This window comes from Portunus trituberculatus, chromosome 36 (genome assembly GCF_017591435.1).
Source record: "Portunus trituberculatus isolate SZX2019 chromosome 36, ASM1759143v1, whole genome shotgun sequence".
Lineage (NCBI taxonomy): Eukaryota > Metazoa > Arthropoda > Malacostraca > Decapoda > Portunidae > Portunus > Portunus trituberculatus.
Window position 1 is genome coordinate 11,649,904 of NC_059290.1, and position 27,370 is coordinate 11,677,273.

Below are 27,370 nucleotides of genomic sequence, written 5' to 3' on the forward strand. Positions count from 1 at the left end.
TCCAGTCAAACCATTCCAGCCATTCCTAGTGTCCAGGATCCTGAGCGGTGTATCTGTCAATCAGGTTTAGGGATGCACCGCTGCCCCTGCTAAGGATGGAGGCGGGGCTGCAGGGACAGGGCCACCAGCTACTGTCAGATCCACGCCACTCACTCGCGACCTCTCCAGCGCCGCACTCTGTCAGCCTCGACTCAAGTGCGTTTGGATTAGTGATCGACGCTCGGACTGATTTCCAGGTCTGTGTGTGTGTGTGTGTTGGAATACAGGTAACTCTCGATTTACACGATAGATGCATTCCAAGAGGCATTGCGTATTTCAAAATTCACGTAAAACAAACTTGTAATTCTCATAAGAAATGATAGATAATAGGGGGATGCGGGATGTGGTCCAAATTGTGTAGAAGCAAACCGATCGCGCAAATTTAATTAATTACAATATTTTTTCGGTCGTGTATTAACAAAAGCGTAAATTAAACATGCATAAATCAAGAGTTACCTGCATTACTTATTTGCTTGTATAGTTAAGTTAGGGTTGGTTTTGAGTAGTGTGTGTTTAGTTCGATTCTATTTAGTTTCATAAGCAAAATGTTAATGATTACGAATAGTGAAACATTGATGTCGCTAATCCCTCACCCCACAGACCTCAGCAGGCACTAGTGGGGGTGAAGGAACAGACACATCACCCCAGCAATCCTTCAGACTCACCCCGATACCCCAGGAGACTCAGACACCCACCTCCTCCACCACTGGCCCTGCACCACACACCAACACCGCCTCCTTGCCGCCCAGCCCCTCATTGCACACCAGGAAGTTCCTCTACAGACTGATAGGTATGTATATGTGTGTGTGTGTGTGTACATATGTGTGTGTTGTGCTTTTGTGTACAATGAAAGGCCTGTGGTGTCAAGTATTTTGCTCTCACATCAAGATTGTTTTCAGGAGACACAAATTATGTTCTCTACTGTCATGGTGTTACTAGCAAACCTTTTATTTATTTATTTATTTATTTATTTATTTTTTTTACTGTCATAATGTTACTGAGAAACGTTTTATTTTTCTTTAACTATGCTTGGTTTTATCTCATCTTCATCTCTTTAACACGTAGAAATAAAATTAAATACGCGAGTGAGTGTTGGTTATTACGAGCGCTCATGAAGGTGGTGGTTGTTCAGGTTTTCATGTGTAGAATTCTTGTTAAAGTGTTATGAGATTTATATAAATGTTCAGAGCCTCATTAACTTTCACCAGCTTCATGGAAACACCCCTGAAAATCTCACTGACTTGCACTAATGCATTTCACGGCTGCTTCTTTCACGTTGCTAGTGTGAAATTCTTGTTTAACTATTGTCTCACCGGGTTCTCTTACCTTTTATTCCTGTCCCCCTTACTCAGGTAAGGGGCAAGAAGCTCCATTAAAATTGATAGTCTGCTAAATTGTCACTGGCTTCATTGAAATACCCATGAAAACCTCAATAACTTTCCCCATAGGACTTTAAACTAATCTAGAGAAAGAAATCATCCTTGAAAACACCAAAAACTTCCACAAGAGCTTGTTAATGCCTTCAGTACTGGGATGCATTTTTACCTTGAGTTTTTGGGTATAATTAGACCATTTTATTGACATTAGGAAGGGTCTGTGGAGGTCAGAAAATTCATGGCCACAGTCTTCACTATTTTAATACCCGCATAAGTTTCTGAAGCTGTATAAAATCGCCAAATATTAAGCAGAATAAATATGAAAACACGTCCTGGTACTGAAGGGGTTAAACTGTCAGTGAAATCATGGAAACACCTTTAAAAACCTCAGTAACCTCCACCAGAGTCTATTAAGCTATCGGAACAAGGAGTAATGGTTGAAAAGTGAAAACACCAATAGATGTTAAGAATGGAGTCAGGATGAGAGAGAGAAACACTTGAGAACACAGGCCATGCTTTCTAAATATAAAATAAAAGCCTGAGGTATTAAGATCCTCCTAACAGTGTGTAAGAATGTAAATACAGGGATAAAAGTTGATTAATGACCTTTATCTTACCTTTGTTAGTTAGCAAGGTAGAGCTGTGTAAGATATCCAGCTATTTAGAAATCTAGTAACCATAGCTTTTAAGTCCACAAGTGTGATCAGTGTGCTTCAGTGCTTGTATTGTCCATATTTGTCCCTCAGCACACTGTAAGACACTGGGCATTAGTGGTGTGGTGTGTGTGCTGGCTGGGGCTGGTATGCGATAGAAGGGAACATCAAAATATCTTGGCTCAGGGTTTGTTTTGTCTGTATTTGTCCCTAAGGATACACTATAAAGGGGTTATCACACTGGCCAATGATACACGGAACAAGGGAACATCCACTCCAGACAGCTGGAACTTGCCTCAGATTAGCAGAGCAAAGTTGGGATGACTTCATATCCATTCTGCTTCTCTGTATGCTATCCCAGTGAAAAAAATAGACATATGATATCTGATAAAACCTATTACTGAAACTAAAAAGAACATGCCTAAATTTTTCATATTGGAATATCAAATAATATTTCATCAATCTATAAAGATAATATATATATATATATATATATATATATATATATATATATATATATATATATATATATATATATATATATATATATATATATATATATATATATATATATATATATATATATATATATATATATATATATATATATATATATATATATATATATATATATATATATATATATATATATATATATATATATATATATATATATATATATATATATATATATATATATATATATATATATATATATATATATATATATATATATATATATATATATATATATATATATATATATATATATATATATATATATATATATATATATATATATATATATATATATATATATATATATATATATATATATATATATATATATATATATATATATATATATATATATATATATATATATATATATATATATATATATATATATATATATATATATATATATATATATATATATATATATATATATATATATATATATATATATATATATATATATATATATATATATATATATATATATATATATATATATATATATATATATATATATATATATATATATATATATATATATATATATATATATATATATATATATATATATATATATATATATATATATATATATATATATATATATATATATCATTTCGATAGTTTGGGCTCATGGCAACCATCCCTGACTCCAAATTTGCCATCGAGCTCCTCTCAGTTCTTCTCTAGTTTCTGCTTCCTCTTCTTCAATAAGAGGAGGTGCAAGTGTAATGCCAGCATGAGGCATAGGTTGAGGTATGAGTGGCATGGTTTTGTTCTGGTTTGTTTTGGTTAGGCTTGGTCTTGGTTGGTGGGCCGTTTGCCTAGCACAGGAAGAGTGCAGACAGATTGTGTGTGACAACCTTCCTGGTTTCGCACCAAGAACCATGACCTGTGTTCTGTGTATCATAGGCCAGTGTGACACCCCTTCAACACTGGGTATAAGTGGTATGAATGACTTAGTGGTGTGTGTGCTGGCTGGAGTTAGTATACGGGAACATCATAGTTTGGTTTGTGTAGTCCATATTTACCCTGTTAGTGGTGTGGTGTGAGTGATCAAGGTGGTGTGTGTGTGTGTGTATGTATGTGTGTGTGTGAGTGATGGCCAGGATGGGTTGATGATGGAGGAAGAGACAGAGGAACATCAAAACACCTTTAGTTCATCTTTTGTATACACTTTCTCTCCTCCAAAGGCATAACATTAAACTCAAGGATTCTGAAATGTTTAGCTCTCCTACCACGACTGTTTTCAAGGCCCACAGAGATGATTAGTCAGGTTCACATTAGTTTGTTCCCTGTTAGTGAGGTAGAAATCATGTTAATCTGTCACTAGAGCCATAGAAACCCTTAAAAACACATCTATCTCCAACTAGAGCCTCTGGAAAGTAGTGGAGGTGGAGTAGGAAGCAACTAAAACACAAGAGGATGCTGCAGTCTGTATATGAACCTGTACTACAAGACACTGAAGAGAGAAGTGTGTGTATGGCTCATTCTTTAACACCTCTGTGCCTCACCTCCACACCTCCACTATTTCAAGAGGCTTTATTTAAATTTACACAAGTTCTTCAGGGTGGTTCTACAGTTCTAGAGGCAGACCGACAAGATTTCTACACTATTAATTGGAAAAACTCTTGAAAACAGTGCTTGTCATCTCTGTGGCCTTGGAAAATAGTCATGAGAGAGCAAAGCATTTCTGAATACAGGCTTATGAGGGACAAAGAAGTAGAAGTAGCCAGGTAGATTAGAGAGAGAGAGAGGGGGAGAGGAAGAGGCGCATGTATTGTCCCTATTAGTGTGGATACAGGGCGCACACAACACAGGATGCAGCCTCACCACCTCCCCACCTCACACTTCACACAGACACGCATCTCGGTGCCAGTGATGGGAGCTTAGTTAGTGGTGGCTACGGTGGTGGTGGTGGTGGTGGTGGGCGACACTGTTTAGCCCTGGCTGGAGTGCATCGTTTTGGCAGTCGCCTCCCGTGTGCTGGTTCCCCACACGACTTAGCATCCTGCCCCGCCCCACCTCCTCCCCTTCAGCCAACGCTCCCTCCCCATAGCCAGGTAATGAGGCCTTGTTACATGTTACTGCCTGTTCTCACCTATTGTTACCTGTTGTCTCAGGCCAATTGTGTTTTTTTATTACTATATTTTGTTACTTCTGTTTAGGCTGGTTTGTTTTCCCTCCTGTTTCTCTTGTAGGTGCTAGATATACCACTTGTATTTGTAGTTTGTTGTGTTTGGTGTGTGTCCTTTCATTGTTTTTAATCTCTCTCTCTCTCTCTCTCTCTCTCTCTCTCTCTCTCTCTCTCTCTCTCTCTCTCTCTCTCTCTCTCTCTCTCTCTCTCTCTCTCTCTCTCTCTCTCTCTCTCTCTCTCTCTTTGTCTCACTTTGTGTTCCATACTTCCCTGTGCAAACATGATCACCTATTCACCTATTTCTCATAACCTACTCTTATCTAACCAAACACTAACCTAACCTTAACTAGCCTAACCAAACCGAATTCTAACCTAACTTAACCCAACTCTAACCTAACCTAACCTAACATCAAAATAACTGCACCTAATGAAACTTCAACCTAAGCTGCCCTAACCTAACCTAACTTGACACCTTATCAGATAGGAACACACCTGTACCTAACCTCTATCAGATAACAACACACAAATAACAACAAAATAATAATGCAACTTGAATTCAGAAGGGAGAGGGTCACATTGTCACTCATAAATAGGAGAAACAGAGCATGTATACAATGGAAGGTGTGATGATATTGTAAGCTGCCATTATCTCACTTTTTGCTGCACTGTAATCTTATCTGAGCCACAAAGAATTAACCACTAGTAACATACATAAAAGACACTACATTGAAAGGAACAGTAACAAAAACAATGAAAACAACAGTAACAAAAAGTGATGCAATGAAAACAACAGTGAAAACAAGAGCAAACAAAAACAACAATTCAAACAAAAATGAACAAAGACAATCATTCAAACAAAAGTAAACAAAAACAACAGTAAACAAAAACAACAGTAAACAAAACAACAATGAAAATAACAGCAACAAAAACAATCAGTCAAACTAAAGTAAACAAAAACAACAATGAAAAGAGTACCAAAAAAAAAACAGTACAATGAAAACAAGAGTAAACAAAATGCAATGAAAACAAGAGTAAACAAAACCAGTGATGAAAAAAATAGCATTAAAAACCTCAATTATCTCCCACCATAACCTGCATTGTAAACGTGTGTCTTGCAACCAGAGGGGAGCAGCACAAGGCACCACTACTAAGGAGGGGGAGGAGGAAGAAGGTGCCGGCAGTGTTACCAGACAGAGTGATGCCCTCAGAACCCTGACAGAGACCTCCACATCCCTGGCACTCACTGAGACACTTATTGGTGAGTCATGCTGCTGTGTGTGTGTGTGTGTGTGTGTGTGTGTGTGTGTGTAGAGTGTTTGTCTATAGTGTGTTTGTGTTATGATAATGTACTTGGCACTAAATTTTATCATGTCACCATAATGTTAACCCCTCAGTACTGGGACACATTTATACCTTGAGATTTGTGTACCATTCGACCATTTTATTGACATTAGTAAGGGTCTATGGAGGTTAAAAGATTAATGGCTACAGTCTTCACTATTTTAATCCCCACATGAGTTTCTGAAGCTGTATAAAATCACCAAATAGTAAGCAGAATTAACCCCTTCAGTCCCATGATACATTTTCATATTCATTCAGCTTACAGTTTGGTGATTTTATACAGCTTCAGAAACTCATGTTGGGATTAAGATAGTGAAGACTCTGGCCATTAATCTTCTGACCTCCATAGACCCTTTGTAATGTCAATAAAATCGTCTGATCCACATTTTTATATTCCTGTTTACTATTTGGTGATTTCATACAGCTTCAGAAACTTATGCGGGGATTGAAATAGTTAAGACAGTGGCCATCAATCCTCTGACCTCCATAGACCCTTCCTGATGTCAATAAAATGGTCTAATCATACCCAGAACTTGTGGTAAAAATGTGTCCCGGTACTGAAGGGGTTAAGTTGATATAATTCTTGATGGTGTGTGTTGGGTGTTCTTTTTCTTTTTAAGGGTGACTGTGTTTGTGAATTTGTAGTCATTATCCTTTAGTGTTTAGATAATTTACTTGACTTTAGATTTTATAGTGTTGTCATATTGTTAAGTTCATAATTCATCTTGCACTGGTGTCATTGTTTGTCTGTGTGTGTGTGTGTCATCACCTCGGCCGTGTTTAGTGAGTGAGTGATGACTTGGTGTGTGGAGTCTTTAGCCATTGGTGTTTTTCTTCAGTTTTCAGTTTCTCTCCTCTCATGTAGAATTGTGAGTGAAGGCTTTGCTTGTGTTGTTTGGCGCCAAGACCTTCCTTCCCAAAGCTGGCGGACCGCTCACCTCTAACTTGTCTCTCGTCATTTATTCCACACTTGATGAAACAAAAAACAATAAAATACGGGACTAGTTTACAAACACAAGGAGAAAAACTTCTAACACAACACTCACATCAAACCTCAACACTAACACCCACACACCAGTGATCCCCACCACACCACAGAAGTGCATGCCACACCACCACCACCACCACCACCACCACCACCACCACCACCACCACCACCACCACCACCACCACCACCACCACACACACACAGGGAGCCTTACTAAGTGTGGGTGTGCCTGCAGGTCCTGTCAAGCTGCCCCACATTCCCCCGGCGGTGCTGAGTGAGGTGCTGAGTGGCATGGAGCGCCGGGCAGGACACGGCACCCCGCCCCCCACCCCTGGCACCCACAGGCCCACACGGGGCACACGTGGGGAGAGGGACAAGGTGGCATCACACTCCCTGGATCCGAGGCACACAGGGTGGACTAATGGTGCAGCAACAGCAGCGGCAGGACTCAGTGTGGTGGAGTGTGGCAGTAAGAGCAGCAGTGTGGTGGGTGATGCCAGGGGACAGGGAGGATGAAGGGAGAGGTGGGGGAGTGGAGCATCGTGTGGTGATGGTGGGCGGCCCACATGGGGAAGAGATGCGTGAGCTGCACCGGTACCCTGCGACAGCCATCACCACCGTGGTGGAGCGCAAGTCCTACCTGGGCCTGGAGGGGACGGCCACCAAGGAGCCCCGGTCCCGGCGGCGGCGCCAGCGGCCTCGCCGCCGTGCTGACTCCCAGACCTCCATGGCCAGCGAGTCATCCACCTGCGCCTCGGGATCCAGCATGGCCTCCCTGCTGGGCCACTCAGCGGCCCCCAGCAAGACCTCCTCTCGGGGCAGCGGCGGCAGTGACGCTCCTGGCCCTCCCAGGCCGCTGCTGTCCTCGGCCGTGCGCAGGGCCCGGCTTGCCCTGGAGGGCCAGGACCACCACACAATCTCCCCCTGCCCCTCAGACACGTCCTCTTCCAACCTGTCCACACTGAGCGACCTGAGTGGCTACCAGGAGGAGTACCTCACCCTGCGCCGCCTGGTGTCTGACGCCACCTCCCCCGAGGACCGACACCACCACCTGGCCCGCCTGGCTGCCACCGCCGCTGCTGCTCCCCACACACATGGGGCCCAACGTGGAGGAGCTGCAACGGGCACTGCAGGATGCAGTGGCACAGCGGGAGGACCTGGAGATATCGGTGCACCGGCTGTCGGTGCAGGTGCACAACGCTGTGAGGGAGAAGGACCTCCTGCAGCAGCAGCTGGAGTTGGTGCAGACCCAGGTGACAGACACCGGCCAGCGCCAGTACTTTGAAGCTCAGCGCCAGCGTGCCGCCCTGGAGGGCCGGCTGGAGACTGTGCAGCAGGAGTTGGAGGCCGCCCTGCAGCAGCGCACCCAGATGCAAGCCAGGCTGTCAGCTGCCCTGGCAGAGGTAAGGGAGATGCAGGCTGCTACTGCACAGGCTGCTGAGGCGCAGGCCTTGGCCATGGCCAGGATGGAGAAGTTTGAAGTGGCTAATCGGTGCCTGGAGGTGGAGGTGAAGGAGGCCAGGGAGGGGTTGGACCATGCTGAGAGTGAGTTGGCCAAGGCCAGACAACAGGCTGGAGACTTGCAGGCCAAGTCTGAGGGTCAAGTGCTGGCTCTGGAGCAGGTGAGGGAGGCTGAGGCTGCTCTGAGGAAGGAGGCGCAGGAGATGAGGACTCGCCTAACCCAGCTTGAGTCTCAGCAGGCAGCCATGGGAAAGGCACAGGGCCAGGCAGAGGCAGCTGTTGCCAAGGCCGCAGCAGAAGCCAAGGCAGCCCAGGCGGAGGCCGCGCGGCAGCAGGAGCAGCTACAGCATGCTGAGAAGGCCCGCACTGCCTTGCAGCGGGAGGCCCTGGAGGCAAGGTCGGCCCTGGCCAGGATGGAGGCGGAGAAGGAGGCATTGGATGCCAAGGTGGAGAGTCTGGCAGGGGAGGTGGAGGAGGGCAAGGCCAGGGCAGTGCGGGACAAGAGTTTACTGGTGAGTCACCTGGAGGCTCTGCAGGCTGACATGGCTGAGAGGGAAGCCCTGCTGGCCAGGCTGCAGGAGGACCACTCTGCCGGCAGCCAGCTGGCCCAGGAGCGGCAGCAGCGCCTGGAGGAGGACCGCCAGCGCCTGCAGGGCCTACGCCTGGACTTGGCAGAGGCAGAGCGCCGGCTGGCTGATGCCAGGGAGGACCTGCAGCAGCGGGCAGCCCTGCTAGCACGCCGTGAGGCACAACTGAAGGAGGCCAAGGCAGCAGCTGCAGTGGGCCAGGAGCAGCTGCGGGAGCGTGAGGGACGCATCACGGGCCTGGAGCAGCGCCTGCAGGAGCTTGGCACCACAGCCGCGGTGCTGAGAGAGGAGCGCGCTGCAGCAGAGGCTTCACTGGCTGCCCTGCAGGAGGAGAAGAGCAGGCTGGTGGCAGCCCTGGAGGTGGCTGGGCAGGAGAAGGCAGAGGTGGATGCGGCCATCCTGAAGGTGCGAGAGGACATGAGTGGTCTCACCTCCTCTGTGTACCGCATGCGCCACGACCTGGCTGCCAAGGACCGCCGCATGCACCAGATGGCTGCGGAGGCAGAGGAGGCCGCCAGGACCAGGGCTGCCCTGGAGGAGCGGCTGGCGGCCATGACAGATGAGTCACACCACCAGGAGGAGAAGGCAGAGCTGAGGAAGAGAGTGGAGGGGCTGAGAGAGGAGGTGAGGGTGGCAGGAGAGGCAAGGGCTGGGCTGGAGGCTGAGTTAGGGGTGGCAAGGGCTGCTGGCAAGGCCATGGAGGCGGAGAAGAGAGCCCTGGCAGAGACATGTCGCCTGCAGGAGGAGCAGATTCAGGGCCTGGAGGGCGGCGCCGAGAGCTGCCGGGAGGTGGTGCTGAAGAAGGAGGAGGAGCTGCACCGCATCAGGGAGCAGCACGCTGCTCTGGAAGGGGAGTTTGTGGCCCTCAGGAGGAACTGGGAAGCCCTTAAGGGGGAGAACCTGTCACTGCGGCAGGAGGCAGAAGCCTGTGCGGAGCATGAGGCAGCACAGCGCAGGGAGCAGAGCGACCTCAAGGACAGCATACAGAAGGAACGCAAGCTGAAGCAGAGCTTGGAGCACAAGGTGGAGGCGCTGGTGAGGGAGCACCGGGTGGAGCGAGAGGCGGCGGAGAAGACTCGCACAGAGATGGTGGAGCGCCTGGAGGCGGCAGAACAGCAGGCCAGGCAGGGCAGGGAGGAGGCAGACAGGAAGGCCCAGTCCCTGCAGCAGGAACTGGACACTGCAGTGAGAGACAAGGCAGACCTGCAGCTGACCCTGGATGACCTCGGGAGAAGCAGTGAAGCCAGCAGGGTGAGGCTTGAGGAGCAGACACTGGCCACCCACACCCTGCAGGCCAAGGTGGAGATGCTGGAGAGGGCCCGGGAAGGTCTGGAGGCATCGCTGCAGGACAAGGCAGCAGAGTTGTCCCGGCTGGAGGGTCAGCAGAGGGAGCGGGAGGCTGGTGCTGCCAGGCTGGCCGAGGAGAAGGAGCGTCTGGTGAGTCAGGTGAAGGCCGTGCTGGCGGAGAACACCCTGCTCAAGAAGATGCAGAAGGCGGCCGACTCGCTGGTGTCTGAGGCCGTCAACAACAACAACAACATCAACAACAGTATTAACACTAGTGGGAAGAAGATACCCAAGACTCCAGAGATGCTACAGAAGGAGGTGTCCACTCTGACGGCCAGGCTGGAGGAGGCCGGCCGGCAGAGGGACGCCATGCAGGAGGCCCTCAAGAGTGCCAGGAAGGAGAGCATCCTGATGAGAGCCAAAGGGAAGGAGCTGGAGACACTCAGGAGAAGATGTGCCCAGCTGGAATCCACCGTCAACCAACAAAGGAAATCTGAGGTGCTGGCGGCCAAGTGTGCAGAGTTGGAGGCTAGTGTGGAGGCCAGGCAGAAGGAGTGTGCCTCTCTCACTGCCACACTGAAAGCCAAGGAAGCCAGTCTTGACCAGGAGCTGAAGAAAAACTCATCCCTCACCAATGCCCTGAAGGAGAAGGACGCAAGCCTCACCCTCCTTCAGAGCCGAGGGCAGAAGGAGGTGGAGCTACAGACCAGGATAGCCAGTTTTGAAAGGGCACTGCAGGAGGCTCAGGACACCAACACAGCCCTCAAGGAACAACTCAGGACCTCAGAGAATGAAAGGAAGTTGTGGGTTGCTAAGTATGAGGGCTTGAGGGACAGCATACCAGAGAGAGACATCAGCACACAGCCAGGCATTCAGTTGTTGCCTCACCATCAGCACCAGGCCTTCAGCACCACACAGGAGGCTCGACAGTACTCCAGTGCTGGTGTAGCCTACCCTGCAACTACCCAGCACTCCATGACACATCCCAGCACCACTCAGGAGGCTGCAATTTCTCCCAGGATTACTCAGGAACAAGTAGTAACTGGTCCCACTGCAAAGCAACCAGTCCTTCCCAGCAGTCAGTCACACAGTAGAAGCCTAGAGCCTCAAACCTACACCGGCACCAACCAGGAGCCTAGAGAACAGACCACAAGTACCCACCAGCCTCACACAAGCACACAGAACTCATACCCAAGCACTGCGCAGCCTCTTTACCCCAGCAGCGGCCCACACACTCCCAACACTGCTGACATAATCTCCACAAATGGCAACAGCAAAGTGGCAGCACCCTCAGGCATCATCTCCTTACCACACAGCACACCACAGCCGACCAGTACATGGCAGGCGAACCAGTGGAGTGAGGTGCCACAGAGCTCTCTCCTGCAGGCAAGAGAGGAGGGTGATGGAATAGAGGCAGTGACAGAGGACCAGAATTTACAGAGCCTTGAAATATCGTCAGCCTCCTCGTCACACAGCAGAGTAGAGGAGGAGGAGAGACCAGAGGAGAGACCGGTGGCTGAGGAGAGTCTGGACGCTAGGAAAGAAGTGCAGTGCCTCCTGAAAAACTGAGTAACTTGGAGAGTTTGGTGAACACGAGAGAACGAGAACTGCAGGAGGAAAAGGAGAAGGCAGGGACGGCGTCGAACGAATTCCGCGAGAAGCAGAGGCGTTACGAATCGAACGTGCGACTGCTCACCAGGAAACTGAAGGAGCACATGAAGGGGAGGAAGGCGGCGGAGAAGGAGGTGCAGAGCCAGGCCGAGGAGCAGCAGAGAGCAGTGAACGACGAACGGCAGAAGTATGATACATTGCGAACCAGGTGAGACGCAGCGACGATAGTGATGATAATGGTGATAGAAATAGCAAATAGTGATGATGATAGTGATAGTAGCAGCTGATAGTCATGATGATAGTGGTAGTAGTAGCAAGTGTCAAGGCTGTGAATATGTCATGAGGAGACAAATTTTTGAGGCCCTACAGTTCCATTCATGAGTTTCTCTCTCTCTCTCTCTCTCTCTCTCTCTCTCTCTCTCTCTCTCTCTCTCTCTCTCTCTCTCTCTCTCTCACACACACAGGTGCCTGGAGTTGGAGGGAGCGAAGGAGGCAGTGGAGGGGCAGGTTGGAGTGCTGCAGGGGGAGCTGGGGGAGGTGAGGGGGGCACTGGCACGGTCCCAGCAGGAGTGCCACGCCCACCACACGTCCATCCTGCACCTACAGAAGGAGGTCGGCCGGCTGCAAGGTAAGGCCAAGCTAACTGAAGTGTCTGTGGTGCCTTGGTCCTGTTTGACTTTCACAGACACACAGACAGACACACACGGAGATCTTGATGGACAGACAGACAGACAGACAGACACAAAGATTTTGACGGACAGACAGACACACACAGGGAGATCTTGACAGACAGACACAGGGAGATTTTGACAGACAGACAGACAGACACAGCGAGATTTTGATGGACAGACAGACAGACACCGAGATTTTGACGGACAGACGGACACACAGGAATGTTTTGACAGACAGAGACACAGGAAAATTTTGATGGACATACAAACAGACAGACAGAAAGACACACTAAAGAATGGATGGACAAACAAACAAACAGACACACACAGAAAGATAGACAGACATTTTTATTTCTGTCCTTTTTATCTTCCTGTGTGCTTCCTGTCCTTTGCAGTTCTACCACCATTCTCTCTCTCTCTCTCTCTCTCTCTCTCTCTCTCTCTCTCTCTCTCTCTCTCTCTCTCTCTCTCTCTCTCTCTCTCTAACCAAACTCCCTTATTTTCTTTTATCTCATCATTTCCATGCATTTCACTCCTGTTTTCACTTGTTCCTTATAGTCTTGAGACATTTGTCCGTCATTCACCAATTAACTCTTTCCAATCCTTTAGGGAACGGAATTTGAAGTCGGCTCTTGTTTCTTTTCTCTTTTCCTCTTTTTTTTCTTGGTTAGTTTCCTCTTGTGTATAGGGAACATGCATTTGAAGTGGGCCTCTTGTTTCTTTTTTGCTTTTTTCTTCTTTTTTTCCTTGGCTAGTTTCCCTCTTGCGTAAAACCTCACTAACCTAACCAAATAATTACTCTCTTATCAGTTCCTTGTCTTCTCTTTGTGCTGTGATCAAACTGTCTTATTTCTCTTTATCTTATCACTTTCATAATGCTGTGATCAACTCTGGAACTCCCTGCCTGCTTCTGTTTTTCCATCTTCCTATCACCTGAACTTAATGAAGACGGAGGTTTCAAGACATTTATCCCATTCTTCTGGCTAACTCTCATGGGCCTGCTTGGGGACTGGCATCTAAGTGGGCCTTTTTCTGTTTGTTTTTGTTACCTTTGGCCAAATAACCCTTCACATAGAAAAAAAAAAATCCCACTGCTCTCCTGAATTGTTCCTTTGTCTGACTTCACTGAACTAACACAAAATAACTTCTCTTAATTAGTTCCTTGTCTTCTGTTTGTGCTGTGTAACCAAGCTGTTGTGTTTCTTTCCTCTCATCACTTCCACTCCTGCTCTCCTTCATCCCTCTTAGTCTCACCTCTCTATATTAACCCAAAGTAGCTCCTCTAATAATTTCCACTGGTCTCTAACCCCTTCAGTACTGGGACACATTTTACCTTGAGATTTATGTATGATTTGACTATTTCGTTTACATTAGCAAGGGAGGTCAGAAGATTAATGGCCAGAGTCTTCACTATTTGAATCCCCTACATAAGTATCTGAAGCTGTATAAAACCAAATAGTAAGCAGAAGAAATATGGAAACACGTCATGGTACTGAAGGGATTAAACTAACTCTAAACTCTGTCTTACCTAACCCACACCACCAACCATTAACAGAAATCTGCAAGGCGGCGGAGGGCTTGCGGTCTGTGGTGTCCGGCCTGGAGGCAAAGCTGGAGGAGAAGGAGAAGCTTTCCTCAACGCTGGAGAGAGACCTCGGGGCAGCCAGAGAGGAGGCCAAGGAGAGAAGCGAGCGGTGTGCCTCCCTCTCTTCCGCCCTGGACCAGCTGAGGGGGGAGAAGGAGAGGCTGGAGAGAGAGGTGTGTGTTGGAGAGAGAGAGAGAGAGAGAGAGAGAGAGAGAGAGAGCTTCCTTGTTACATTTTCATTTCTTTCATGTCTCTTAAATTCCCACTGCTTTACTTACTTATTTTATTTGAGAGAGAGAGAGAGAGAGAGAGAGAGAGAGAGAGAGAGAGAGAGACTAATCCAACCCAACCCAACCCAACCCAACCTAACCTAGCCTAACCCAATCCACCCCAACCTAACCCAGTCTCACCTAACCTACCTGACCCAACCTAACCACCTTAACAAACATCCCTCAGCTGAAGGAGGCCTCTGCAAAACTGGATAAAGCACAACAGGACTTCAAGGCACAACTGGAGGACAACAAGAGACTGGAGGGTGACACGACTCGACTGACAGCGTCCAAAGATGACCTGGCACACCGTTTGAGTGAAGCCAGCGGGAAGTGTGACCAGCTGGCCCTCGAGGTGAGCCGGCTGGAGGAGGAGAGGCAGGCCGAGGCGTGCCAGCTGACAGGAGTGAAGGGGGAGCTGCTGGAGGCTCAGAAGAAGGTGTCTGGCCTGGAGCATCAGATTAAGGTGTGTGTGTGTGTGTGTTATTATTTTTTTATTTATCTATTTATTTATTTATGCAAAAGTGAAAGGTGGCCAAGAGAGGTTTCAAGACATTTATTCCTGACTTTTGGCTAATTCTTTACAAATCTTTAACGGAACGGGCATTTCAAGTGGGCCAGTTTTTTTATTTATCTTTTCTTTATCTTTTTGGCTTCCCTCTTGCATTAAAAAATAGAAAAAAAAAGATAGAAAAAAGGCTTACTTGATTGCCAGTTCTCTTCAAGCTAATAAGAGTTTGCTGGTGTTGTTTGTCTTGGTTTCTTGTGTTGTGTGTGTGTGTGTGTGTGTGTTTGTTTGTTTGTAGTGTTGTCTTGTCTTTTACAAATATAGGTGTTGTTTTCATGAGACAAAATTGTGTTGTGGTTCCTGGTGGTGGTGTTTGTGTTGTCTCCTTGTGTTGTGTGAGTGTTTTTGTTACTAGTGTTGTCTTGTCTTCTCCATCTGAGTGTCTCCTTTTGTTGTTATTTGTGTTCTTTTCACCGGATATAATTATGTTGTGGTGCTTGTTTTTGCTGTTGTTGCCTTGTTAGTGTTGGTTTTTGTGTTGTATGAGTGTTTTTGTTACTAGTGTTGTCATCTTGTCTTCTAAATCAGACTTCTCTTTTATCAGTATGTGTGTTTCCATTAGATAAACTTTTGTAGTGTCTTAGCCATTGTTGTTGTTGTTATTGCCTTGTTAGTGTTGTTCCTTGTGTTGTATGTGTGTTTTTGTTACTAGTGTTGTCTTGTCTTCTTGTACAAATATGTGTTGTTTTCCTCAGACTAAGATGTGTTGTGGTGCTTGTCTTTGCTGTTGTTGTTGTTGTCTTCTTAGTGTTGTTTCCTGAGTGTTTTTGTTACTACTATTGTTTGGCTTCTCCATCTGACTCCTTTTTTATCAGTGTGTGTGTTTCGATTAGATAAAATTTTGTAGTGCTTGAATCTGTAGTTGCTGTTATTTAGTAAGTGTTGTGCTTGTCATTGCTGCTGCTGTCTCCTTGTCCTCCATCCATCTTTTCTTCATCAATACATCCGTTGAGAAGAACATCAACCACCAACTGACCACTGACTCTTCCACAGTTGCTTGGCGGGGAGCTTGAGGTGAGCCAGGAGGAGGCGAGACAGGCCAGGGAGCATCAGGTGGCCAGGGAGAAGAGCCAGGCGGAGAGGGTGACTGCTCTCGAGGGGCGTCTTGGTGCAGCACAACAGGAGACAGAGTCCCTGGCCACACAGTTGAGCCAGGCCAAGGGGGAGAGGGTGAGCTACCAGACCCAGGCTACGCAGCTCAGGACGGCCCTTCACTCGGCCCTGGAGCAGCTCAAGGTGAGGCGAGAACGAGGGAGAGAGTTACGTTATATGAAGATTAGGATTGGTAAGGACAGAGGAGAGAGTAAAGTTGTGAAGATTAGGATTGGTGAGGACAGAGGTGAGAGTAAAGTTGTGAAGATTAGAGTAGGTAAGGACAGCAGAGAGAGTAAAGTTTTGAAGATTAGCATAGGGTAAGTTAGGTTAGGTTTGGATGTGCAGAAGGAAAAAAAAGTGAAGATATGTAAAATTAGGGTAGGGTAGGTTAGGTAAAGATGTGCAGAAAGGAAAGAGAGAGAGAAAGAGAGAGTGAGACTAAAGTTATGTTAAGAGAAGGTTAAATTAGGTTAGGTTTCAATGTGCAGAGAAGAGAAAGTAAAATTAGGTGAAGATTAGGATGGGGTAAGCTAAATTAGGTAAGGAAGTGCAGAAAGGAGAGAGAGTAGAGATATGTGAAGGTTAGAATGGATTAAGTTAGTTCAGATGAGGATGTGTGGAGGAGAGAAACTAAAATTAGGTGAAGATTAGGATGGGTTAAGTTAAGTTAGGTAAGGCTGTGTAGAAAGGAGAGAGAGTAAAGATAGTTAAAAATTAGAATAGGTTGTTAGGATAGGTTAGGAAAGAAAGATTTAGGTGTGAAGAAGAGATAAAGGTAGGAAAATAGTGAAAGAAAAGGATAGAGAAGAGAAATTTGAATGTGAGGAGAGAAAGATTGGAAAAAGGTGAAAGAGAAGGATAGAGAAGAAAAGTTTGGAAAAGAGGAGGAGAGAAAGATAAAAAATGATGGAAGAAAAGGATGTGGAAGCAAAATTAGTGAGGTTACATGAATGAAGGTGAAGGAAAGAAACGATAGAAAGAATTAAAAACGAACGGAAGAAAAAGAACATAACCAACAACTTGAACCACACAGAGCCACGAGTCTGAGAGAGAGGCGCGGGAGGCCCAGGCGCTCACTTTTACCTCAGAGGTGGAGGTGATCCCGTCCCCACGCCCGCTGGACATTGCCGGCCTCACACAGCTCATTGAGAAGACCTGCATTGCCCCCACACCCACCCCACCGCCCCTCACCAGCCTGGAGTCCTGCCTCTCGTCCCTGAAGGCAGAGGTGAAGGTGCTACAGTCTCGCCTCCAGTCTTCCAGAGTTGGGGAGGAGGACATGGAAGGGTGAGTGTTGTGTGTGTCTAGAATGGTGTTTCCTTCTTTGTGAGGGTTGATGTGCTTGGTTTCCTTAATTTGTGAGGGTAGATACAGTTCGTCATCTTAGGAATATGAGGAAATGCAAGGGTGAGTGATGTGTGTGTGTGTGTCTTGGATGGTTCGAGAGTTTGTTTCCTTCATTTGTGAGGGTTGATGTGTTTTACTTTTCATTTGTGAGGATAGATACAGCTTGTCAACTTGGGAATATGAGGAAATGCAAGTGAGTGTGTGTGTGTGTGTGTGTGTGTGTGTGAGTGTGTGTGTGTGTGTGTGTGTGTGTGTGTGTGTGTGTGTGTGTGTGTGTGTGTGTGTGTGTCTTGGATGGTTCGGGAGTTTGTTTCCTTCATTTGTGAGGGTTGGTGTGCTTTGCTTTCTCAAACCCCTTCAGTACCAGCACGCTTTTTCATATTTATTCTCCTTACTGTTTGTCGATTTTATACAGCTTCAGAAACTTATGCGGGGATTAAGATAAACACTGGTGCAGTGGAACCATGGGCACTTTGGAGTCCTAGGGGTCTCCAAGCGCACGGGTTTGAATCCTGTCCACGGTCCGAGTGTAGGCTGGGCCTCCTCATTCGGGGCAATGGTTTCCTAGCGGGTGGGCTTTGAGATAGGAGGTACCCTAAACAGTATCCCCTTTAGCCCAGAAATTCCCGTGAAAAGCCCACATGGTATTAAAAAAAAAAAAAAAAATGAAATTGTCTAATGTACCCAAAACTCATGATAAAAATGCATCCCAGTACTGAAGGAGTTGATATATGACACTAAGTACATTGGGAGTAGGGCCTCTCTAATGGTGCCAGAGTGTGTTTTCTTCATTTGTAAGGGTAGATGGTGCTTGATTTTTCATATATTAGGGTACATACAGCCTGTTAACTTGGACACACTTAGAATCATGCAAGGATGAGTGATGTGTGTGTCTTGAATGGTGCCTGAGTCCTTTGTGAGGGTTGACATGATTGGTTTCCTTCATTTATGAGGGTAGAGAGAGCTTCTCAACTTAGGAATGTGAGGAAATGCAGGGGTGAGTGGGACCTTAGTGTTTCTAGAATGGTGATAGAGTTTGTGTTTCCTTCTTTATGAGGGTTGACGTCCTTAGTTTTCATTTGACAGTAAGTACATTGTGAGTGTGACCTACCTGAGTGTTTCTAAAAAGGTGCAACAGTTGGTTTTCTTCATTTGTAGGGCAGATAGTGTTGTTTTCTTCATTTTTCAAGGCAGATGGTGTTGTTTTCTTAATTTTTCAAGGCAGATGGTGTTGTTTTCTTAATTTTCAAGGTAGATGGTATTATTTTCATTTTCAAGGTACATACAGTGTGTTAATTTAAGTATATCTAGATCGTGCAGGAGTGATTGGGAACTGAGTGTGTCTAGAATGGTGCCAGAGTGTGTGTGTTCTTCATTAGTGAGGGTAGAGGGGAAATGATCCTTTGTTTGTCTTCATTTTTGAGGGTACATCTCGATCATGCACGTGTGAGTGGGGTTGTTGTGTCTTTAGTGGTTCAGAGTTTGTGTCTTCTGTGTTGGTGAGGATGGAGTCTGACTTGTATTTAGGATTGTGAAAAATGTTCCGGAAAACCTTGATTGCTTCCTCTTCCAGCTAGTGATGAACCTCCACTAGGATTTTTGAAAGTGCACCTTGTTGAACTAATACTAGAATCATAACATTATTTAAAAACCTTAATAACCTCCACTAGACTTAAAATTGCCAAAATCATAAAAAAACGCCTTTGAAAACCCTCATGACTTACAATGTACCTACTTAAACTGCTATTAAACACCATGAAAACTTCCTTGAAAGCCACAACAGCTTCCACCAGAGCCTAGAAAGAGGAAGTGAGATGAAATACTGGAACAAACCAACAGACCTTTCACTATAACACCTTTAAATAACTCCCTCACTTGCAGATTGGCAGGCGAAGACCGAGGGATGAGTGAGGCAGTGACAGCAACACCCTTGACCACAGTGATGCAGGAGAGCACCAGCAGCAGCAAAGCAAGAACATGAGGGAGGTTTGCTGACGACTCACAATACTAGTAACACATTTGCTCAGTGGTCAGTGTGGTGTTGGAAGGCTTGTGTTATTCACCCAGCCTGGCACTCCTTCCCTGTCATTCCTTTTGTGCTTCTTTCTAGCATTCAAGAACTAAAGAAGAGCCTTGTTTTGTCTTCTCTCAGGTGGTAGAACTGTTTGGGACATGCAGATGGTAGTGAGGAAAGCTGCTAAGGGATCAAGGAGGAGGTGCTCTTTCACTTGCCACTTTCTTTGCTCATTGTAATCCTGATGCTTCCTTCTGCAGGAGATTGTATTATGTTCACTGCAAGAGTCAGGACTAGGGAAGGTTTGAGGCCATATTGGCAATGATCACCTGGAAGATATGTAAGACTTCCAGATGACCTAAGGCTTGATATGAAAGATAATTAAGATTTCTCAAGAACCTCGGATGTCTTGAGTAATGAGATAGAATATAATTAAAGTTTCTACACACCTGAGAAGACTTAAGTAATCAGCTGGAAAGTCAAAAAAAGTTTCCAGGATAAAAACTTGACTGACCAGCTGGAAGATTAATAAAAACTTCCTGAGGACTTAATGAAGACTTAAGTGATCATTATTATTGAATGGAGTCACGGAGTCGCCATAAAATATTCCATTTACCGTGTGATTTGCGGTAAAGACTCGGTAAGCAGACAAGACAAGGAGGACTTCCAAAGTGCTCTGATTACAGACTGACTGACTTCCGACCACAACTCAGCATGGGAGGAGCTTGTGATGCTTGAGGTCAGCGATTGCGGGTAAATGTCGTGCAAAATAGGCTTTATTAATCACCTACGTTAGCCTTTGGGAAGCCATGAGATTCCAGATATTTTGACGATTTTATTAAGTGATTTTGTTGACGTGTTCTTTACCGTTACCTATGATTTGTTTACCCCTCCAGATAATGTACAATTTGAGAAGCTGGAGAGAGTGTTGGTGTGTCAGAGGACTCGGCCAGGTGCAGGGAGGCTGTGTCTGTAGATCTGAGTGATGACGGGCAGCTTGTCACGAGTGGTTGTAGGATTCCCTGGTGTTGTGTGAGGTCACTCTTTGCTTACTTGGAGTCTGGCCTTACTTTGGGTTTTCTAAGAGTGGTGTAGCTTCTGTGGAGTTCCTAAGAGTTTAATATCACTGGGGTTTTCAAGAGTATAGCCTCACAAGTTTTCAAGAGTTTATCCTCACTATGGATTCTCTAAGGGTTTAATACCACTGGGGTTTACAAAGGTGTGGCTTCACTTACAGGTTTCCAAGGATGTAGATTGATGTTCTGGTTTCTGAGGGTGCACACTATTTCAAGCCACATTTGTTCTTGGTTGCTATGTTTCTTTTGGTAATTGTACATTTAGTGCCGTCCCATAAATCCTGCTGCTTTTTAGTCTTATAGATGTGATAATTGTAATGATTTGGTGTTGATCCTTGTGTTCCTAAGGTCTGCATTCTCAAACATTTTGGTGTGCTGTCTCTGCTGTGTTCATCAGGCTGCACTGCAAGTTGTGTGTCCTCAGAGTGGTTTACATGATTCTAGTGATTCTTTTTCTTTAACAGGCTTTAATGGAAGTTATTGAGGCTTGTAAGGATGATTTTTTATGATTCTGGTGATAGTTTAACAAGGACTTTACATTTTAAGTGGTGGTCTGTTATTTCATCAGTGTGCTCACTGCGATATCGCATTTTTGATCCTCCCAACCTTAGATTTTTGTATAGGACAATGAATTTTTTTACACAATGTGCACGGTGGTGTGATGCATCAGTGACAGAAATTTCATCGAAATCCATTGATAACTTTTTACACCACAGACAATTTACTGGCGATTTTGAGATATTTTTGTTATTATGCAATGGTTTCAAAACTATGAAGAGAATAATGATTTCCTTTGGTGTGCTGATACTAGACATCCAGATGTAAATAACTGTTTACTCGTAATTGTAAGTGAAAAGGAAAAAATGTCAGCCTCACACCAAAATATGAAAAAAATAAATATCCATAAAATCAAAGTTAAAAAATTTGTCAAAAATATATTTCACAGTGCTTAAGTATGTGGCTATACACCAGTTTTTAGATACCAGTGTCACGATAATTTCCCAACAAAAAGTATCTAAATTGGTCAATTACACAAGAAGTTATGAGTACTTTTGTGCGAAGAAAACTGCATTTTTATGTTTAAATGTTCATTACTCCATAAAAGTGCCACCAAGTAGTATCAAATGCACATAACTACTTACATAATCCTTTCACCATGTCTGGGAAGTGCACATTGTCATTGTCATTGTCCTTACGCCACCTTTTCAAGATCTTCTCACGATTTCTTTTACTTGAAGCTTTCCTCTTTGCACTCACACGAGGCATGGTTCACTCCTGGAGTAGTGAAACACCACAAAAGTAGGCAAAATATGATATATATATCGAGGATAGTAACGCAGATGCATGCTCCAAGTGATATCGATCGCACTGATGCTCTCCCCCCTCCCCCCGCTCCCTTCCCTCCTGGAGGGCTGTGGTGCCGGTAACTATAGCCTAGACTGTACAGCAATATTGTTTATTGTTGTTTATTGTTTTGTTTTGTTTTCTAGGCTCTATTCCACCAGTAAATGGTGCTCTACAGGGCCTCATACAAAATTATATATACATAGTTGTCCTAAATACATACAAATGAAAATAAAAATATATATACTAATAAATAGAACATATCAGAACATAAAATCGTAAAAACAGCAAAAGAAACAACGAAAATACAAGGAACACAAAACATGAGTGTGAAGGGGGCGTGGCAGCATCGCGGGGCTTTATTTATTTATTATTATTATTTATTTATTTTTTAAGATGCACCTTTCCAAGAAAGGCATGGGCCTTTTCTGCTGACACAGTGGCCCATAACGGGGCTTTAAACTCCTGGCCCTTTAAATGCTTAGTAATCCTAGAAGGGGTGCGTTATGCGTCTGCCAACTACCGCAGTGATACCACACCACTCCATACACGAAATGTGAAAAAAAAAGAAAAAAAAAATTACACGAAATGACAGACCACTGCCTCAACAAACTCTAATGGATTTTATTGAGGTTTGCAAGGATGTTTTGATTCTAGTTGTAATTTGAGAAGGAATTTATCTGATTAGTAAGAAAACACGATAAGAACTTGACTCGTCTTTGTGGCCTCTGAGACAGTCTTGGTGAGTGAGCGAAGTGTTTGAGAGTGCAGACTGAAGAAGGTAGTGAGAGTGGGAGGGAGGATCCACGTTATACTCGATACAAATGAAAAACGGTGTGATAATTGATGTGTAAGTCTTGTGATTTGTGTCTACCAGTCTTAAGTGTGAATTCCATTAGTTATAGATGCAACTTTTTGTTTTGTTTACATTTACCAAAGAAATTGTCGTATAGTATCTCAAAGATTTTAAAGTATTTATCGTTTTGTTTATATATATATATATATTCGTCCAGTGAGATTTTATTGTTGCTTGAGAGAGAGAGAGAGAGAGAGAGAGAGGTATCTGTGTTGTGTTTTTTATTCTTTATTTGGCTTAGTTTTTTTTTTTAAGATTTGATGTTTTTAGCTGCTTTTTGTTCTTAGTTTCTCTCGTGAGCTGAACTTTTCCCATGACTCGCTCCTTGAAATTTAATTGTCTCTTTGTGATTCATTGGCATAGTGGTGCACACACTTTGCCATCAGCCTAGAATTGTGTGCATTTCTTGCCATGGTCATCTTGTCTCTTGATGCAACTTTCCTACTTTTGTACATTTTGATTGGTGCGTATTTCCATGTGTCTGTCTCCTAGAGTTAATTTATAGCTGAAATTCTTATGCCTTTGGTCAAGTTTGGCTTTTTTCCACCTTTTGATGTTATATTCCTGCTTTTATACATCTTGGTTTGCATGTACCAGTGTATTTTACAGTTCTGTGTATTATTGGAATCTTGACATCACTGGTTAAGTGTGCATTCTTCATATTATTGGGTCCATCACGCCTTCTGCAGTGGCTGTGGAGGGAAGCTGAGTAGAGGGAGGGATGCGGGGCTCACTCCCTCTCCAGCTGTGTTAGTAAAGCCATGGTCAGAGGTACGGCAAGGTGCACCACAAGGCTTCCCCTGTGCTCTGTGTTCTACCTGTCTTGTCCTCTTGTCTAAGATTAGAGGAGTTAAGATGGAGATAAAGCACTGTGGGTCCTCTTTCCTCATTATTCCATCCACTGCACTGCTGACATTTCTTCGCTATGTATCAAGGCCACTGATCTAAGAGTGCATCCATTGTCAGGAGAGATTCAGTGGATTAGATGATGTGCTATTAAGGGAGAGACAGATTGAGATAAGCACTGTGTTCCCTCTTCCCTCAGCCTTTCATCCACTGATCTGAGAATGCACCAGGTGTGAGGCAAGGTTCAGTAGATTGGAGGCTGTGGTGGTGAGGGGACAAGCAGTGTCAGTAGATCACAAGGGAAGAACACAGTGGGAGTGAGTGTGGGTTATGTGACCTGGCCATAACTGTATTGGCAGATTGATTAAGGTTCACAGAGCTTGGTTTGGCTAGAAGGCTTTATTCTATGTAAATATATATAACCTACTTTTTATTTTTGTATGTGTGAGCATGTGTGCGTGTGTGTGTGTGTGTGTGTGAAGTTGATCTAGATGCTATGCAATGCAATTTTGTTAATGATTTCAGGTGTTGTTATCTGGTGCAGGGAGTGAGTGTGTGTGAGGTGCTGGAGGAGTGTGGGCTGAGTACCACAGTGAGTTTTGTTTTTCTTATTGCTTGACGAGCTTCATGTGCTGCCAAGACGAGACAGACAAGAAACTCGCTCCACATACTGACACACTTACACTTCAACAAATACTGGGACATTCTTGGGGACCCTTAACTTTATGAGAATCGCGGAAACTATTACAAGCTGTGCATTTGTTGAGACGCCTGGACATTTTCAAGATTTTCTCCCCAAGACTTCATTCCTTCATGTTTTTTGTCAGTTTCAAGGAAATTCAACTGCAGCTTCATCCATATACTTCACTTTTTTGTTAATTTTCAGAATATTTAAAGGAATTATAAACAGTAACTTAATTAAACAGCTTTTCCTCAATCTTGTCAAATGCCAACAAATTTATTCAGTAACTGGACCCCAAGACTTCCTCACTCTACACAGACACATTGCTGGAGTTGGTATCACCTTTGTTTTGTTGCGTTAGGCTGCACGTATGATCTGATTACCTTATCTTACCTTACCTGTCTGAGGTTGTCTTCCTTGCCCTGCCACACCACGAGGGTCATTAGGTCTTCCCTGTAAATGTATGGTGAATCAAAATTATTACTGTTGCTTTCAGGATGATTCGGTATGAGAGGACCTTCTGTGTGTAGGAGCGGCAGTTAATTATGTCCTGAGAAGTACCATGTGTTTAGTTTTTTTTTTTTTTTTTTTTTTTTTTTTTTTATACCATGTAGGCTTTTCATGGAAATTTATGGGCTAAAGGGGATACTTTTTGGGATACCTCCAATCTGAAATCCCACCCGCTAGAAAACTGTTGCCCTGATTGAGGAAGCCCAACCTACACTCCAACCTTGTGAGAGTTGCAGCTCCCACACTCCCTATGAATGTTTGTGTACCTTGTTTTGTTTGTAAAGGTTGATTTGTTTGTGTCACAGCTTATTGAGACCATTTGTTACCTGTACTTAGTCAGGCTTGAGTCAGTTTCTGCAAAGGTTGGTATCTTGGTTGTATGAAAGCCTCATAAAGACCAATAGTTGTCTGTATTAGAACAGACTTGCAAAGGTTGACATCTTGGTTGTATGAAAGGCCAGGTAGGATCATAGGTTGCCTACAGTATACCTGGTGACACCTGCCAGTTTTGCAGTTTGAATAACTCACTGGCTGAAAGGCTTGTGAACACTGTGTCACCTGCACCAGGAGTGGACAGGGATCAATTATGCCAATGATAGAGTGGCTGCGGCAGCTGTGTAGTGGTGAGCAGCACAAAGGTGAACACAGGTGTGTGTGTGTGTGTCATCATAGCTAAGGCAAAGTACAAGCTTAGGTGATAATTGGTAATGCTTTATTGTAGTCAATACTGGGAGGGAATATAATTATAATTTTCTTTATTATAAAGGAATGAGGAAGAAAGACTTGTAGTACAATGTTATGAAAATGTAATCATATATAAAAACATTTTGTGTTTAGGAAGCATAAGACAGCTGTAAGCTTTTATATATAAAACTATAATGCACGAAGCCACAGCGAAAGTATTTACAGGAGTGTACATGTAAAAAAAATATGTATATTACAAGGAAAAATGTATGTACTTTTACATTAACATAGCTGTGTAAAACTACATATAAAAACTATGCTGTGTAAAACTACATATAAAAACATGTTTGAAAACTTTCTACAATTGTACTTGTAAGTGGTAGTTGAGGCTGTGGTTACCAAGATGCACCACACAAGGCTCTGGTGGTGTGTGTGTGTGTGGAGCAACATCCTGGCTCATGTTGTTTATGTCAAGCCAAACTATTTCTGAGTCCATGTAACTGTTGTCAGCCTCCATGACAAAGAGCCACTGTAGCACTGAACTCAAAGCTTTAACTCAGTAACAAATATCACTTGTGCAGCTTGTATTGCTCAAACTGTTAGTGTGAGAGGAGAGAACACCTTCACTACAACAACTGAAAACAATGTACTAACACAAAACAATCAGTGAATAACGTCTCCTCTCGCTCTCTCTCAGGCGAGTCAGTGAGTATTGTGTGTGTGAGGGGCTGTGGGGAGTGACTGTGGGTTTGTCAACATACTGTGGGGGGACATCCTGTGGGTCTGTGGAGAGAGAGAGAGAGAGAGAGAGAGAGAGAGAGAGAGAGAGAGAGAGAGAGAGAGAGAGAGAGAGAGAGAGAGAGAGAGAGAGAGAGAGAGAGAGAGAGAGAGAGACCTCCCCCCAAAGCCACCAGTTTTCCTCCTTGTCAGTCAGTTGTACCATTGAGTCATCTTGGAAGTGCTTATAAGACCTGAGACATAAAACATTAATCACCTCTGCTCCCTAAAATATTCCTGCAACAAACCAACACTACTGTCTGTGGAGGGAAGTGGATCCAGTGTGCTGCAAGGAATCAGCGCTCCACAGGGTTATGTGGAGCGACAAGCTTGGATACAGTGGTGTTCAGTCTCCTTGAAGCACACTGGCCTCTACTTCCCTCCACAAAAACATAAGTAGTGGAAGATTGGGTTCTGTGGAGTGATAAACTTGGATACAATCTTCCACTACTACTAATTCCTGCATTACCCTCAACACAACTGCTACTGCCTATGGTGTTCCTGCTTCCATTACTTCCAAACTCCAACCTCCACTACAGCTAACCACTACTCCTTACTGTCTGTTGGGGTGTTCCTGCCTCCATCACTTGAAACTCTCCTGAGCCAAGTACATGTCAGGAGAGCTTGAGTCCTTGGGCAGATCCTTGGTGGCTTCCCTGGCCTGCAGTGTGGCGGTGACGAGGTCTTCCTGGTTGTCCCGAATCAGACACAACCTCTCCTTGGCCTCCTCCACCTTGGTCATGGCAGCAGGATTCAGGGGGCCATCCAGGACCTTTCTCTGCTCCTCCAATGCCTTCTCTATGTTCTTGAGCTGCGCCTGGCACCGCTTCTTCATGTATCGCTCCTGGAACATTTCGTACAATGAGCGCCTCTGGTCACGCCTTCCCATCTTCAAACCTGACTTGCTTCATCAACAGACAACTGCTATCAGCTTCCTGTACAACTCAATTTTTATCTTGTACGACAAACATCTCATGTCGTTAGCTTTTCTAGTGAAATCCTATTTATATATTGTATCATGAAATACAATAAATATTCTGCCTGTTA

The 27,370-nt window shown here is 44.6% G+C and overlaps 2 protein-coding genes across 2 annotated transcripts in view; one reads left to right on the forward strand and one right to left on the reverse strand.

Moving 5' to 3' along the window:
- Positions 1-27,370, forward strand: LOC123513712 (plectin-like). Its single transcript, XM_045271089.1, is given in 14 exon segments — positions 1-236; positions 640-829; positions 4,448-4,650; positions 5,847-5,982; positions 7,289-7,555; positions 7,557-8,134; positions 8,136-11,946; positions 11,949-12,207; positions 12,464-12,627; positions 14,226-14,428; positions 14,712-14,990; positions 16,086-16,328; positions 17,221-17,474; positions 19,416-27,370. Coding segments are annotated over 14 exon segments (6,828 nt in total). The 5' UTR covers positions 1-95; the 3' UTR covers positions 19,516-27,370.
- LOC123513589 overlaps positions 25,558-27,370 on the reverse strand; it is a 39,825-nt gene continuing 38,012 nt past the window's right edge. Inside the window, exon 7 of the mRNA XM_045270838.1 lies at positions 25,558-27,167. Within this exon, the coding sequence (XP_045126773.1) occupies positions 26,907-27,167 (261 nt within the window). The 3' untranslated portion in view covers positions 25,558-26,906. The remainder of the gene's footprint in view (positions 27,168-27,370) is intronic.